The 17,645-nt window shown below is 41.6% G+C and overlaps 1 protein-coding gene across 3 annotated transcripts; it reads right to left on the bottom strand.

The window, feature by feature from the left end:
• Window positions 1-1,345: 1,345 nt before the first annotated feature.
• Window positions 1,346-15,592, bottom strand: LOC133128747 (antizyme inhibitor 1-like). Of its 3 annotated transcripts, none has more exons than XM_061242510.1 (12): window positions 15,343-15,592; window positions 10,077-10,220; window positions 7,643-7,835; window positions 7,030-7,203; window positions 6,416-6,588; window positions 5,795-5,929; window positions 5,607-5,688; window positions 5,207-5,281; window positions 4,414-4,579; window positions 4,054-4,169; window positions 3,249-3,466; window positions 1,346-2,876 (listed from the first exon to the last, which is right to left on the bottom strand). In XM_061242510.1, the coding sequence occupies exons 3-12, from the start codon at window positions 7,742-7,744 to the stop codon at window positions 2,762-2,764; spliced, it is 1,356 nt and encodes a 451-aa protein (XP_061098494.1). In that variant the 5' UTR covers window positions 7,745-7,835; window positions 10,077-10,220; window positions 15,343-15,592; the 3' UTR covers window positions 1,346-2,761. The 3 variants fall into 3 exon arrangements, with proteins under 3 accessions (XP_061098494.1, XP_061098487.1, XP_061098503.1); XM_061242503.1 differs by lacking the exon at window positions 15,343-15,592 and adding an exon at window positions 14,467-14,742; XM_061242519.1 differs by lacking the exon at window positions 15,343-15,592 and adding an exon at window positions 14,467-14,742 and having other exon boundaries at window positions 3,249-3,463.
• Window positions 15,593-17,645: the final 2,053 nt, after the last annotated feature.

Genomic DNA, 17,645 nt, shown 5'->3' with positions numbered 1-17,645 from the left:
GTTCAATGTTAAGAGCACAAAGCTGAGCAGGTTACATTCAGTACGTAATGCCAGAAGTGACATTCCCTTTCTTTGAAAAGGAACAGTCAGTCAGGTCTCTGTTCTCAGTCAGTATCCACTATCTTATCAAAGCAACTTGGAAAAGTGAGGGCAACTGACAGAATGATCCCATAAGAACACAATTCATGCAGTTTTCATGTTTGAAAAGACTGAGCAGAATGTACAGAACTCCAGCACTTCTGGAGGGTAACACATCAAAAAGGGTTGCACGTATTAAGAGGAATGTTATCAATGGCTTGATACTCTGGATTTCACAGCTTGTATCTGACTGACTTTGGGGAACATGGCTATGAAAAAGTTAAAGCCTTCTGTGTGACTCAAGGTTCTTTTGACCAACACGAGGCAGAAGGAGAACGATGCCAAAATGTATTTTCTTAATCCAGCTCTGCACTGGTACAAGAGGTACTTGCTTCCCATGGTTATGTTCCTGTAAGTTGTGGATTCATATGCAGAAATGTGCCATTTGTATTCATAGTAGCATTTGACAGTATTCATACAGGGTTCATACCTTTTCCCACAATTTACTGCAGTTTTCTGCGGTTCAGAAAACACACTTAAATGACCCGAAAAGCATGAATTTCCTAAGCTGAAACTCCCACACCGATCACTGGTACCAGTTCCAGAATAGGCAGCTCCAAACAGAGTGCTGTCCATTTACTGGTGAATACAAACAACAATGGCATACTTTTAAAAAAGAATGATTAATTCAGGTTGCTTCTGAATAGGAATTTTATGTAAGCAATTTGTGAAAAAAGCAGCACACATCTGGCAGGGTTAGGGGGAGTTAAGTTAAATGGAGGAAAAAATATTTTGAGACCATGTTTTGAGAAATACTACAAACATGTTGACAAAACACCTCCCTCCACCCAGAGATGAGGCCTCTCAAACCCTACTATATGTGACAGTTTAGAAACCATGGCAACAGCTCCCTCCCAATACTAAGCTTAGAGGTTAAGTCAGAATCTGTCATTTCTAAATGGCAACACTAATCTGTTCTGAAAGAATAAAGTTCAGATCCCACAAGCATGGGCCCTAAATTGCTGTCGTCTGCCAATTCACCCCAAAGAGCCTGCTGAACCAGACTTATGTAACGATGGGAAAGCACTTGGTATGACATTGTTTTAAGCTTTTGTACCACACACTAGTTTGCTTTAGAAGTTGGTACAGAGGATCAGCAAAACATATATAAATATGTTTAGCACATACCACAGGCAAAAATGTGTATCCTTATAGGTAATTTTGCAGCATTCATTTTTGATGCTATTAATTCGACTGAGGACATCAATAGTTTTCACATGCAAAAATTTAATAAAGAATACAATCAGCACACCATGGTTCAGTCAAAGAGATGTATTAAATTAACCACTTTCACCACTTTACCGAGCACAAATTTTACAGTCAAAAACAAGCTACAATCCATTAGTGCCTCAGACAAAATTTTACTTTACATTAGAGCTTGTATCTTTTCCGGAGAAGGATTTACAAATGGGTGCAGACCATTATAATGAACTCATCAAATTGCAACACATTTTTTCAATAAGATATGGCTCCAGAGACATGAAACTCAGCAATGGAGTCCTCCCTGGTGAGAAAGAGGAAATGACATCATATTGTTTCACTGGACAAATCTTACACATCAAACGGAGTTAGGCTTTTCCTACAGAACTCCTCCACGCTAGTTGTGCTCTGGCCGAAATGGACAGTCAAGTGCGACGACAACGACCACTCGTTTTGGCTTTGGCGAAACACTGACGTAAGAAGGAAGCTTTCGATCAGATGCTCACTACACCGCCAGTCGCCCAATGAGATGGGCCTCTTTTAAAAAATACTGGAAACGGCGACGCCCGTGGGGGCCGAGTCTTGCTTTCCCGAGGTTACGACATCACATCACACCTAATCCAAACCTGTTGGGCGTTTTTTTTAGTTTTTTTTTTAACTTTTATTTTGTTTAAAAAACCTCAATACCTTTTTGTAACACAGCAAAGTGAAATTAATTTATATTGAGATAAATCTTAAGCAGCAGAGCACAGATCTGCCCATAAAGTTTTAACTTATTTAAATAACACCTACATAAAAAATTTATTGCGATCATGAATGGTTTGGGTCAGAATTTTCATAGCACAAAGGAAGGCGTTTTTAAAATTTTTGCAATGCTGCTGATCAAAGCATTAATTAACATTTTCTTTTAAGCATTTAATTTCTTGAAATCAGGTTTTTTATACGTTTCTATAAGCTGCACCACGATGGGCAGACAACTGACATACAAGACTGGTGACAAGTAATAATTATATTTATATATATATATATAGATAGATATATATATAAATATAAACACATGTATATATATATATAAACACATATATATGTATATATATATATATGGTTTCATATAAAATAAAATTAAATAAATTGAACATGTATGTAAACTGTAATTGAGTAGGAAACCCAGCAGTGGGATTCCATCTCTACCGAGTCGTCCATTTTGTTGCATATTCTATCACGGAAATGAGCAGGTTGTTAAAAAGGGTAGGGGGGTTAAACTGGATACACGTCTTGCTTCTCTTTAAACCGAATTTGTCTGGTCCCAGTAAAAACATTTTTCAACATTAAATTAAAAACGCCTTTAGGCGTCGCTCCGTCCCTTCCCGTGGAATGTTGACCAGACAACCGCTGCGGACAGCCAGCAGGGTCAGGGGTCACATTAGGCCAGGGTGGAGAAGGCATCTGCCTGTGGGCTGAACTGGAAGCTGCAAGGGACCAGAGAGAAGTTCTTCATGGTGCTGTCCAGAGTGATTCCAGCATCCTGCATCTCGTACCTGTGGGAAAAATGTAATGCATATGTCAGGGAGGTCCCAAGGGGAGAGGGATGGCTGGCTCCACAACTGCTTTTCAAGAATCCAAATACTGTTGATACCTCCCAACAAGAATCAACACTCCTATCAGTTTGATATCAGCAGAGTTCCTATAGTGCTCCGGATTCAGAATTCAGGAACATCCAAGGCTATTCAAGGACATAACATAGGAGATTTATCGAACATCTACAGAAACATTTTTCCGTAAAACTCTGATCGTGCTGGCACAATATGCAACCGCAATATCAAAGCGCTTTCTAAATGTCCTACATTCAAAACAAAGTACTTCCTTAACAGGAACTAACCCTAAAGGGAAGCTCTCCAGCAGCATCTTACCAATCGTCCGTAGAGATGACGTAGTAGACGGGCGGTTCCTGTGTGTCGGTGAGGGCCGACGGCTCCCCCAGGCTGTGGGCCCCCATGGCGCTGAAGACCAGCCAGTCCCCCACACTCAGCTCGGGCAGCAGGCAGTGCTCCACCACCTGGTCCAGACTGTCGCAGGAAGGACCCCACAGGCTGCTGGCAAACACGGGCTCCTCCACCAGAGGGGCCTTCTGAACGGGCAGACACAGGGCACCGTGAGCTACCGCTGAAACCTCTGCGGCTAACCTAGCCTGGGGCTGGGCGATATAGCCACTGCGGTACATCGAATAGTTTTTTAGCGCAGTAAGAACCATCTCTGGCAGGTGCCGGTAGGTTTCGTTCCTTCTTTTCATCTTTTATCGTAAAGACAACAAATTTGATATCACTCTGATATGGTAACACATCTCAAAAAGTTCAGTGAAATACTTCCGGGGGAGAAAAAACATCACTTGTATCTATTCAACGTTGGCTAACTTACCTATTAGTTTTGAAAAACAAATCGCATACGTTTTCGCTCTTTATCCTTGTGGTCATGTTTTTATCTACCACATGGAAACAGCATGGCCCTGTTGCTATCATATCAACATTGAAAAGATACAAGTGATGTATTTTTCCCCCCTTAAAAAAAAAGACTGGAAGAAATTGAACACCAAATGCCGGACATAGTTTTTACTGCGCTTACAAAAAAATGTTTTTATATCACAATGGCTGTATTGCCCAGCCCTCACCCCTGGACTCTCGTACACTGCTGATGTTCAGCTGGCCTGGCCGGGCTCACCTTGTGCAGGGACGGGGCTGGGATGGTGTGGTCCAGCAGCTTACAGCCGAAAGACCCGAACACGCCGTCGCTCATGTAGTACAGGAACTCTGGCTCGTCGTTCGGAGTCAGCGCGTCTGTGACGAAAACGCGCAATGCCGTCATGTGGAGGAATGAGGCACTGTTGCACAGGTGGTACAGGAAGGGGTGTGTGTGTCGGTGTTTGAGAGAGACACAGTGAGGAGAGTGAGTGTGTGAGTACGTGAGAGTGTGTGTGTGTGTGTGTGTGTGTGTGTGTGCGTGCGTGTCTGTGAGCATGTGTGAGTGTATGTATCTGTGTGTGCGTGTGTGTGTGTGTGTGTGTGTGTGTGTCTCACTCACCCAGGGGCTGGCCATGCTGATCCCGAGCCACTACTTCCTTGCCGATGATGTTGACAGCCAGGGTGAAGGCAGAGGACACATAGTAACCCCCAGGCTCAGCGATGAGAGCCACCCCGGAGACTGAGGGGAAGTACATATCCAGCAAGGGTGTGACGCTACCATGAACCTGCAAGAGAGACGCCATTAAGCCTCTCTGCCGCAGTGAACTAACACTGCCAGAGCAAGAGGCTAGCACATTCTTTACAATTCTGCCATATTCATAACAATAAGACAATAAGAAAACTCTGTATGTCATGGCAATTTTCCAGAAGTCAGGCAAAGTAGAATGCCGTAAATAAACCCCAACACTTTTTTGACAAGGTTTTTTTCCCCAAATAATGAGGAGCCTTTAAATCACCAGTCATCCTCCAGACTCTCCCCCAAAGCTTATGCTGCAAGTCACCACCACTTCTCACTCTGCAGTAAAGCTAGCATGGTTTCATGGGTTTAAAAAAAGGGATGTAATGTAATGTCAAGTAAAAAAAAAAAAAAAAAAGGTGGCAAGCACCCTAAAGACCAGAAGGGGTCACTGTGGTGTCAGAAGACTGAAACCCTCCTTTGCAGAACAGCACAGAGCTCCTGACCACAGTCAACACTAGCCAGCATTCGACACCAAACCACACTAGAACCCCATGTCTGTAGTGAAAGCCACCTGGAAGCACCCTCGCACGCTTTCATGGGAATGCATTTGGCTTCCCGGTACAGGAATGGACCAATACACTTGTGCTTGAAGGATGGCAGAGGCGCTCAGTACCTGTTCCAGCTGAACCTCTGAGCCACTGAATCCCCCACCGATGTCCAGTATCTTCATGCTGAAGCCAAGCTCCTCCTGTCAGAAGAAACCCATAACCAAACGGCCGCCATTACTCGAGGGCAACCGACCAACTGCCAGACAGAACAGCTTCTCTCAGCCTTTTATGGCTGTATCAAAACTGCTAGATTACTAAAGTATCACAGGATTACGGTCCAAGACATGTGAGGGGCACGAGGCTCAAGGGGCTAAACTAAGGAACATTCCAGAAGCAGCATGAGGCGAGGAAAAAACCCTGTTACTGCCAACAAACTGAGGTTGCACGTTCAAAGTAATTTTACAAAACTAATTTTACTACTCTGCAGCTGTGAGTGTGTGACTTTCCAAGAGGGGAAACACTCACCCCCATGTCAAACACGCAGCGAGCGTCGGAAACCGCGTGGGTGTAGGCCTGAGGGTCCGTGCAGCAGGTGGGTACGTGGAACCTGTGAGCAGGGGAAATAAATGTCGGGTTCATCTCTAAAATGGTGCACTCAACCAGGAAGGATATTGTTAAAAACCCCGAACGCCAGCCCCCGATGCTGCACTTACTTGGCTCCCACCACCTGCATGCCCAGCTCCTTGGCGCACTCCAGCAGGTGCCTGCAGCTCTTGAGCGTGGAGCCGAATGCCATGCACGTCTCCTCACCCTCACCGTGAGCCTCGGTGGCCACCTGCAGTAGCAGCCTGGGGGGGTTTAAAGAGTGTTGTCATGGTTACTCTAGAAATGCAAATATCCCCTTTCCAGTTCTGCAGTTCCAAAGCAAAAAGCTCAAGGAACTGTCAAGGACAATTTCCAAGGTTTCTAAAAAAATTAATAATAATAATAATAATAATAATAATAAACTACCAGTGATAAGAAATGTTGACCATTTCAAAAAAGGAAAGCCCAACCTCCCACTGTAACTACGTAAGCAAGGAAATGGCACATTTTCGAAACAAAAATCTGATGCTACTGAATTCACAGTGGTTTTGTTTTTTCATTTTACGGGGTCTATTTAGCTATGAAAAACTAATTTAAAAAAATTAAACAAAAAAATAAAGCAACCACAAGGATTCTTGACTTATTATTTGCAACCCATCAGCTTGGCCAGTGGACCAAGTGGAACACAGATCTGACATTCTGACAAGGCTCCCCTAATTCATACCCCGATGTCATTTCTAGGCACGTACATAGCGGTCGGGTGGCAGCGAGCGATCTTGCGCAGTTCCGTCTCGTTGTCGCACACCAGCAGGTTGATTCCACTCTTGGCGGCGTACTTGATCAGGGAGAGCTGCTTGCAAACGCCGCCCAGCATGATGTTCTCCGGGGCTACACCGTAGCTCTGCACCAGCACCACCTCATTCTGGTACAGAAACACATGAGCAGGCAATGAGAACAAACTCACGCAGCGACAGGAAAAACACGCTGTAGTCAAAGTACAGTGACTATCAGATTCAGTCAGCTAGCTCTTCATTGGGAGATAAAAACTATTAGTGAAACATTTTGAACTTGGCACGGTTGATTCCAAAATACTAATTTGACTTCTGAATTTGTTAAGAGTGGTCCAAGAAAATAACATGAAATGAATATGCCTTTGAAATTAAAACGGCAATAAAGAACATGTCGTTTCACTTGCTGCTCAAAATATAAGCTCGTCTACATGGACTACATGAAGAAGTAATTGGTTTTGATGAAAGTAGCGAGCGAGCTGTTGCACATATTCCCACTAGATGGTGCTATTTCTCAATGATGTCACAGGGCAGAGTCAGTCCTACACACAGACGTGCGGGTGAGAGTGCAGCACCTTGCTAGTGCACACGAAGCCAGCGCCGAGGGTGGCCAAGATCTCGATGACCGCTGGGCTGCTGTTGCACCGGACCGGGTAGAAAGGCCGGACCGAGGGCATGTGGGCCCGCCAGCGCACGTGCTGGCGTGTCACGACCCCGAGGTCAGCCACGAAAAACGCATTCTTCTCAGCCTGCGGGACAGAACGGCCATGTTTACAAAACACTGCGACATGCGGCTACCAGCCATAAACAGTTCTGTGTAACAAATTGAGTTACAAAAGCACGTTGAAATTTTGAGGCCTGTTCACCATGAAATCGAATGTGCCCTACTATACAATGAACAAGCCCAAACAACGCTGAACTGTGACACACATTTACAAATACGGAGTCTGGAATTCCCTAAATATTCGGGAATTTAAAAATATTTCCTAACACCTTTCCACTATAGCATATAGCATGTTACAACTCAATCACATTTTAATGATGGTGACAGTAAGAGGGTACTGTATGGAAACAACCTAACCTGGAATTTGGAACCAATATGCTGTATACCATGTGCTGGTAATTTAGTTACATACAAGATTGACCCTGAACACAATTTAACCTAGGACACAGCTCTACTGCACTTACCAGCGCCTGCTCGTAGACATGGGTATCAATGACATCTTTGAGGGTAGCACCACCACCCAGAAGTTCAATGGAGTAATTTGGTTCATCGGCAAGTCCTTTCATCTCAACCGTATTCCGCAAATCCGACAATCATAAAGCAAGTTGTATAGTCAGTCCTCTCAGAGCCGCTGGGGTCCTAGAAATATGCAACAAACTGCAAAGGACAGAACTGTTAATTCAACAGACATAACTAACACAGCAGAAAGATATCAAAGGTCAACCACCAGCCAAATATGCAAATGATTACTTGCTACACACACCTCTGGGGGGCGATTCCGTGAATATTCAACCAGCGGCAGGTGGGTTGACCACTACAATTTTGCTCAAATTTTTTAATACTATATTCAATAGCGAATGTGCAGACCATTAGCCTAATTGGATTTGTCATTCTAGAGATATTGACTCTTGGGGGGTGGCACCCAAGAAGTTACTTGCGAGTGGAAATTGGGGTGTGTGGCAAATTTGGCGTCATATCTTTGGCATTAAAGCAGGGAAAGCCCTGAAAACATGTACTCTGTCTACTTTCAGATTATGAACTCCGATTTTCATAATACTGCTCAGAACAAAAGCTGCGGTCATTCAAATTCCTAACTTATAAGAATTGTGAAATATGTTGGTGAAGAATAGCCACAAGCCAAATTAACTCAAATAACTTACATATACAATGCAGGCCAATTATACCTATTGAAGCACTAGTTTGCTTTCTACCTTACCATCTACTTTGTTGCATATTCAACACTTTTTTGCCTTCTGGCCAGACTCAACTTTGGCATTGTATGATTTTTGAATAAATTACATATTTGACTTCATTTTGCTTGTGGCAGTTCTTATTTAACATATTTACGAGTATTTCAAGGTTGGATACCATACACCAATTGGTGCTGATGTCAGAGGCCATCAAATTGTGTGTAAATGTGAATTAAGGTTCACTTTTTAAATTATCAAAACATGCTAAGAGATAGCAGTAACAACTGCATTTTTATGTAAATGTAGACTGATTATACATTTAGAACTTTTTGAAGTTTCATTTTGATGGGAATCTTCCCACCTTACCAACTACATGGTTGAATACGCAACACTTGTTGGTCATTTTCTGGCCGAACGCAACTTTGGCATAGTATCATTTTTTAATGAATTATCGATTAGACTTAATTTCCCTTGTAGCTGTCCACAATCAGAATATCTACTCGTCTTAGAAGTTTGGAAGTCATACACCAAGCGGTGCTGAAGTAGTAAGCCATGAAATATTGAAAATATTGAAATTGCCACGTGACACGATTTAGCAGTTTTGAATGACAATAATTTTTAACAAAATTATTAAGCAGTAAAACTAAAAGTTCATAGTCTGAAAGGAGACAGAAAATTATACATAATATAATTAGAGCAAAATAGGAGTGGCCACACCTAACACCTCTGGTTGACTTTTCACAGAATGACCCTCAGCAATACAGTGGAAACCATGAGTTTTAATTAGCCATTTGTCTCTTGGGAAACAACAGGCTGCAGCTGCTTGGTCCATTAACAGCACGAGGTGCAGGTATGAGAGAACGCCGGCTGGCAGGCTTTCAGAGGAGATCTTAGGAGACCCGGCCAAGCTATTCACAGGGACCCAATCCCCCTCTGATCCCAGACACTTCTGCGCCCAGCCAATCGGAGGCAGCGGTGGAAATCCCACCATCAAGCGAAACACAAACTCGTAAAGTCTGTGCAGCTGCTGTGAAAACAAAAGCTGCGGGGCCCTGGGGGCCCGCGTGGAGCCCGTTTGCTTTACCACAAATTGGTCCCGACAATTATGATTAATCCTGCCAGCAGTGACCCGTAAAATGCCTCTGCTTGATGGCCATAGTCTGAGTACGGGGGCTGTACAGGGAGTTCTGACAATATTACATAATGCCTCATCTGTGGCATTGTGGGAGCTTTGGCTTTTGGTTGTGCTGCCTGCACAACTTATTATATGTTGGTTATGAAAATTTTCTGCAACGAGTTTCCTCCAAACCCCCTCTGCGGCCTAACGCACACTGCGGACATCTGTGGCAATATGTCCACACCAAAGGCAAATGCCTCCTTTATCTGGTTAGCTACATTCTGGAACAGGAAATTAACTTGGTAACATGTAGAGCAGGAAATGAAGAGCATAGCTTGGGCTGAAGCATAACATTGCCACTTCGAATAACTAACTTGAAATATGCAGTGGACCAAATTTTATTCAATTCAGATGAGTCAATATCATCAACAATCATTATTCCATATGATGAAAAGTGTGAAAACGAAATTGTGTCTGTTCAGCCTGTGCTGCCATTGCTAAACTGCTTATTAATGGATGCCAGTCATGCGATAGTACCCCTTCTACTGGCCATGAATGCCACTGTGACCACAAGAACTGGTTTCTACTCACATGGACAAGTCAGGAGATGGAGCTCTCCCACTATCAGCTAGGATCCCAAGGCGGCTCCGCGTTGAAGTCAAACTGCTCGCGGTAGAGAGCCGCCCCTAGCCCTTCTGGGTAATTGTTGTACACCTGCACAGAAAGTGGTGTGCCCTGTGGATAGCATCACAGTCAGACCACTCAACAGACACACAGTAGCACAGTATACATGAAAGTGAAAACCACCATTAATTTAATGGGGAAAGCATCCAGTCATACATTGTGACTTACACAAAACATCCATAAAACACTTAGAATACAGAAAAACTCTATTAGTGAAATACAGATCAATAAATAAGTTGCATAACAATAAAAATGAAAAGCACTTCAGGGCCCAACAGGTTTTTTTACACTTACCCATCGGGCAAATTGGTAGGACTAACATTAGAGGTTGACCACAGGGCCATTGTCACAGATACCATGAATTTTGGCCTTGGTGCCCTTTTAAAAATAACTAATTGCAATGTCTTTTATTTATTCCCTCATGTTGCACCACATGCCTGTGGAACATAGCTACCTTGCCCTAACAGGAGAGCCATCCTACACGCAACCTTTCCAAATCTTGTGAAACCACTTTATTTTAAATTTTATTAGCTAGCCGCATAAGTAATGCTGATGATCAACAGTTTATTCAACAAGATGGATTAGCATTTCAGTGGTAGATTTAGCGACCAACAAGCATCAACTAACTACAATTGTTTTATGCTATACAGGCCTAATGGATTGGAGTCATGCAAATGAGAGCAGCATTAACTCTGGACTCACTAGGCTGACGAAGGCCCTGCCAATGTTCCAGAGCTTAAAGAAGGCACAGCAATGCTCTCATGTAGTTTCTACACTTACGCCATTTTGACATTAACTCAGAAGCACTACGAGCAGGTGTTCAATGAGACGCTGATCCATACAAAAGTTTGTCGACATAACAGGTGGTATTGACAAGCGTATCAAGAAGTTACTGGCAGAAATGTTGGGGCATAACTGGCAGAATGTGTTGAGGATAAGTGGCTGAAAATGCTGAGGAGTCAGTGGACAGAGGGGCAGTGTTGGTTGGTTTGTCTTTGTGCTAAAGTTTAAAACTTTTGAATGTAGACAAGTTATCAAAGTTGAGGTTGTTGTGCAGAACGGAATTAGTTGGCAACTCAAAGATATTTTCAATTAGCTAGGTTAAATTAAATCGGAAGGTATTTACAAATGTTAAATACCTTAATACTGCTTTGTGGTCAGCACATAGTGTAACTTTTTAAAAATGATAATAAAATCAGACCAATGTGGAACTACAATATTTAAATAGGCCACACAGGCTATGCCTATTCTTGATTCAATGCCCAACTGTACAGCACGAATCGCAAAATGGGCAAATCCATCATGACACATTACAAATTGGAGGGTTATGGCAAAATAATTGTTGTGTAGCTGCCAATACCATTCATTATTTGCCTGCAAGTTTTGAGGCTAGCTCTCTTGTTTGTCAACTCATCATTAACTCTTCTGGGTCGAGGTGGAAGTTCGGAGCGTGACTGATGTTACGAAAGATGGACATGCAAAAAAATCTTGTCAGCTTTGATTCATAAATGTCTTCAAACTACTGGAAGTAGGCAGCTGTTGGAAAATTGGAAGACCATATCCCATTAAAAAAACACAGAATAAAAATATCTCTGAAAGAGTGTTTATTTTTCCAGTAAACTACATAAATGTAGCGTGACTAACATTATGATTTCTCCATTTACAATAGACAGACCGAAAACAACACTTTGCATTCCCAGGTGGTCAGATTTTGTCATTAGGGTATGAGAAGAGTTCTAAATTATATTCAGTAATTTAGTAAGTAGGATATGAGTGATATTTTGTAACTGACATTACAAAATAGACTGAAGTTGACAAATAGCTGAAATGGAGTTCTGTTTGCAATGGACGACATTTTCAAAACCCTGAGTATGAGAATTCTGTTTGCTATGGACGACATTTTCAAAACCCCTAGTATGAGAATTCTGTTTGCTATGGACGACATTATCAAAACCCCTAGTATGAGAATTTTGAAAGACATATACAGATCTTGAAGGAAGCCTTAGCTGCAAAATAAATGTTTTTTTGTGCTTGACATTGATGTGTGTTAGGGCTAGCTATCTTTGGAAGCATATGATTTGAACAGTAATAGGGACTGATTCTTCAAAACTTCCAGAGTGTCATTTTTATGCACGGAAGGCCAATCTGCTTGTTTTCAAGGAGCAAATATAGATAACTGTCATTACAGAGAGTAAAATTTAAGTGGTGCTTATTCGTGAGGGCTCATAGCAGAGGCCAAATCAGTCATTTCCAGCAACTATCAGGTCTCATAAAATAATTGCACTTGTTATATTATTTTTCTACAGTATTTTTTGTCCACATCCACATGTTGCCAATTCATATTTAATTTCATAAGATAAAGGTGGTGGGCCTTTTTTGGTTTGTATTTCATTTGAATGGCTACTATATCATGCAATGCAATTCACCAGGCAGTAGCTTTAACAATCGAACAGATGTGTAATCTTCTCTGCCGGCATTAGTCGCAAATAATTATGACATGGGCCCCAACACTGTGCTCTAGATGTAAACGTACGTACTGTGGCCTATTAATAAATCAATGTGGAGCTATTGCAATGTTGCCTTCACTCACTCTAAATAGGACTAAGTCGTACGATCACTTCTAGAAGTGACACAGTGGGGGTGCTCTCGACAGACTTAAATTAAAATGTTTTATTTGTTTTGGGGACAAAGGTTCATTCGCCGATTGCAGGAAACGATCATGCCGACCCAAACCGGAAATTCTTAGAAATAAAGTAACTAAACTTGACTAATCACAAGCCACTCCATTCATTTTCATTTGAAACAGTCACCATGCGCAACGGGAACAAAACAAAAGTCACCCAAACTGAAAATTGTTGTGACAACAAATGAAGTAACTTCTCAAAGCGCTTAGTTTCCTTAACGCCTTCTTAGACGTTTCTAAGTGTTTACAAACGAAGGTCTTTCTGAGTGAGCGTTTCGTTTGGCAACACTTGAATAGACAGGAAATCGAGTTTGTGAACAGAACTTCCGTGACCCATGTACGCCTCCTTCAAAGTTACACATTACTATTAGCAACAAAAAGTAGCCTAACGGCGAGAAGGCGTTTCACTAAAATCGAATACTTTATTATTACATATTAACCAGAAACAGACAATTGCGCCTATAGCTTAATGCAAACACTTTGGTGACAGCACGGAGGCGGCCAACGCAGTTGAGCCACACGGTCCGGAAATGAATGGATCCGCCAATTTCAGACGATGACATTACCGCAATAAAGGACACAACTCAAAAGGAGCAAACTACAATACGTAACTTAGCATAAAGATTAGCTAACCAACGTCGCTAAAACATATGTATATATTTTTAAAGTGAGATGTCATTTGGTATTAACTTGCTGTTTTAACTTAGCTAACCAGCCTCCGGTTTAAATCAGAGGACATTCAAAAATACACACAACGCACGTCAAACTAGTAGCAAGCAGTGGTAATAAGCATTCGCAACCGACGCGGTAAATGTAAAATTTGACATGTAGCTACCAATGACTTAACACTTTATCTCGATGTAAACCCGATTGATAACCATGTATCTAAAATTGATACATTGGTAATATTAGGCAAACGCTGAGTAACGTTAGCCATTCCCATTCAACGAAGGCTGACAGGGAAACCTGCAGTTCCTTAACGACTCTGGGCGGCAATACCCGGATTGATCGTCTTCGTGTGAAGACGGGCGATTAGCAAATGTGCAGAAAATATTGCATACCTTAAACTTCATAGAGAGCACTGAACTAAGTTACAGTACAGTAAAATATTATTTTTTACTAAATTACAAACAAAATAGTGCACCAAATACGTGCATTAGCTGCCAAGTTAGCTACCTAGCTATACAGCTAAACCCAGCACGCTAGCAAACTATCAAGCTAACGTTAGCTATATGCTAGAATGACAGAAGAACAGGATTCAAAACATGAAGCAAGTAGGTTTACCATGAATTCAGTGCAAGTAACATAATATCGGTTAATTTAGCCACCAAGCTAATGTAACGTTGTGTGGCTACCCATCAGTTTAAAAAACCGTTTAAACAGCGCAGCCACACAATATTTAGCTAATTCAATTCGAAATTGAACAAATGTCTAACAAGTAAGTAGCCAGCGCAAGGCTAGCTAACGTAATATTGTACCCAGCAGCACTTCACTAGCTTGCTAGGAGCTAGCTGCCCAGCTACGTCCAGCTAGCGCTAACTGTAATCGCCATGTTGAAACATGTTCCCTTGCCACCGTACGCAACACTGTACATAAATGTTACTCGCTACTTACGTGAGATAACGGCCCAATTTTTTGGGATAATCGTCTTCTCTTTTTCGGCGGAATTTTTAAAGAGTGATGGGGGTACTAGTAGAAGAAAGAAAAAAGGCTATATTTGCCATGAGCATGTAATGACGAAGAAGCTGGAAATGGAGTACCGCTGATCTCTCTCTAGTATACGCCAACGAAGGAAAAACGACGATCCGTGGCAGTGTAGGTAATGAAGGCGAGCTGCAGATAGAGGCTGCTCGAGTGTGTGCTGGGGAAACTGATAACTCGCTAAGTCGCTCCTTCACTGGAAAAGGCAGCTAATAGAACTGGGCGGGATTTAGCTTCACGTATGGAGTCAACGCTGTCAACTTATTCCCCCATAGAAAATAGCATGTATGAAATTTAGGGACAGTAAATAATGGAAGGTTGTTACATTTGCATGGGAAATTCAATTTTTCGAGACAAATGTTCGAAAACAAATCTGCATGTAATAAACCTTTGCTGAATGTAATAATTAGTTTTTAATTTTAATTTTTCATGTCACAGTAGTCTCCGATTACGAATGCCATATTACTATGTTTGCACGCATGCAGTGACTTCTAAAAAAATCCAACAGGAGATTGAAATAAAATAATTAAACGGTTCATCTGAGAAATTATATGCAATGTTTGCGGAATATAGGCTGTATCCTTGCGATAAAGGCGTAAAATATATGTTATTAATGCAAACATTAAGATTCCCTGTTTCACAATGCTCAAGTTACAATACTACTCACCCATTTGCGGCTTGAATAATTAAATTGTACATCTTCTGTACTGCACATGCACCAGTGTCTTTTGACGCTTGCCGCCCTGGCTAAAGGGTCCTGCCAAATAATTAAATAGAGAGTTGCAGTACCTGTTCAGTTATTTCTTTTGCATAGTAAAATTGTTCGAAGTGAAGCCTTTCAGTCGTGGTGACTTATCTTCTTTCAACTCAAAAGTAGCTTAGAGATCGTTTTTCTGCATTGTTCAGAATGCTAATTCTTGATGGAAGCTGTAGAACACTTCAGATACATTCACCCCTTCAACTTTAGCTGCTAGTATTGATGAATTCAGGTTTAAGCTCATGGCTTTGTCCCAAGAAGATGCAAATGGTGTGCTGTGCTCAGTCTGGAAGTCACTGTTTTCCACTCCTGATGGTGAAGTGCCTTTGATAGCCAACCCTATTGTGGAAGAGTCAAACCTCCTAATGAGGGATTGGTCTCTCTGTATTGGCTAAGGTCAGGGGCTTGCATTCAGATGGTCAGATATTAACACTTGCATGGAACAGTAGCTGACAGAGCAGTAGTAGAAGCTTGAGAAACATAGTATAAATCAATTTTTGGGTGGTATCATACAGAATGCAGACACTTTTCACATTAGAACATGTGAACTTGTTTTGCTGGTTTCATTTCATTGTCTCCATGTTGTTCATTTAATACCTCTGGCATTTGAACAAAACTCAAATGCAGAATGTCAGTCTATTGTTTATTTTTTATTTCAGGCATTGCCCCATGCTCCGTGCGCAAGAGGTGATATTTATATATATATATATATTGGTGGAAACATAAGCTGAGGTTACAGATGCATACCAGAGGCTTCTCTATATAAACAGAAACAACCAAAGGCTTTTTTTTTTGCAGTCATCAGGATGGATAATATTTTCCTATACCTGTAAACTATTTATTGCACCCCAGACTAAAGCTGAAGACAGGAGTGTTTGTTAATAAGTTAACTCCCTTGTGGTGGGAGGAGTGATATGAACATGTTGTACTGCGGAGTGACATGTGACAGAAGGAGAAGGTCCCTCTGAATGAACTGGCTGCAGTGCATGAGAAAAATACAATTACATGAATACGGGGATGTGTAATATGCAACCGTGATTTTGATTTGATAAAAAAAAAAAAAAAATTATGCTGGTTCATCTGTCACTTGATGAAGTTTCATTGTGATCGCTAGAACAGTATTTTTAATATTCAATGTTAATGAATATGCATTTTGTAACCCCCCCCCCCCCCGTACCCCCTTGCATTTGTCTGTAATATCTGGATTTTAAAACAATAATACCATGATTTGACAGTATGTTAATATACTTCCCCCTTTGAAAACATTTGCATGTATTTATAAAATATGTAAAATAATATGTATGTAAATATAACAGTTTAATCAAACATTTGTGCATATAACCTTGAATACATTATGCTTTTTTAACTAGAACTGCATATTATTGCATCTGTTTAACAACATTCCTTGTTTCAGATTAGTTCAAATGAAATGTAATGTGACACATGCAATGCAAGCAGGAGTGCTCTTGCTTCCCCTGTGCTTGATGGTGGTTAAAGTCTAACTTTGCACCTGTTCCATCAACTGCTCCCTGGCTTAGCAGTTTCCAAATCACAGTGAAGTCAGAAGGGCATGTGAGCCATGTTTAAGAATGTTTGTTTGACTTTGGTTTATTGTTGTTTCTGGTTTGAGACGGTCACTAAAAATAAGCAAGTGCAGCCCTAATCACAATGTCAGATGAGCTAAAGGCTCCAGCTAGGGAACATGACACAATAGCCCTGTTTGTTTTAATCGCATAAGCGTTGCTTAGTCTATTGTTGTGACTGGCAAGCGAAAGTTTGTCCTTAATACCATACAAAAGCTGTTCCGAGTTTTGTGCCTGGTCCCCCTAGACTATAAATGAGAATACGCCGTCTAATCACACATAGCATCTAAAGTGGTTTCCAGTAAAGAGCGATGTTTCAGTGCCATTGTTTGGGTTCATAATGGCCACTGCCACTGAGCGTGTTCGCCACAGGGACATGTGCGCCGCCCACTTAGAGTGAAAACAGTCCAGAGTCTGCATTGTGCACCAGGAATTCTCCTCCACAAACAGGGGCTAGATTGCATCAAAACACTGACCCACCCGATGGATATAGATTATAAACTATGGGCCCGGCCCCACATAACTGACAGTCCTCTGATAAGAAACAGCCAACATTCCTTAGCATATGTTGGACAAATTAGAAGTACCACCATATAGCGCCTTCTTCTCATGACAAACTGCATATGCATCCTTTGAGGATTTAATCCTTTGAGGTTTTGAATTTGAGATTTTATTTGACACAATTATTTTTATTTAGTAGTCCCATTGAGATTAAAGATCTCTTTTACAGGAGAGACCTGCCCAAAATAGCA

This window comes from Conger conger, chromosome 1 (genome assembly GCF_963514075.1).
Source record: "Conger conger chromosome 1, fConCon1.1, whole genome shotgun sequence".
Taxonomy (NCBI): domain Eukaryota; kingdom Metazoa; phylum Chordata; class Actinopteri; order Anguilliformes; family Congridae; genus Conger; species Conger conger.
Note: the sequence above shows the minus strand (reverse complement) of the source record. Positions and strands in the feature narration are given on the sequence as shown.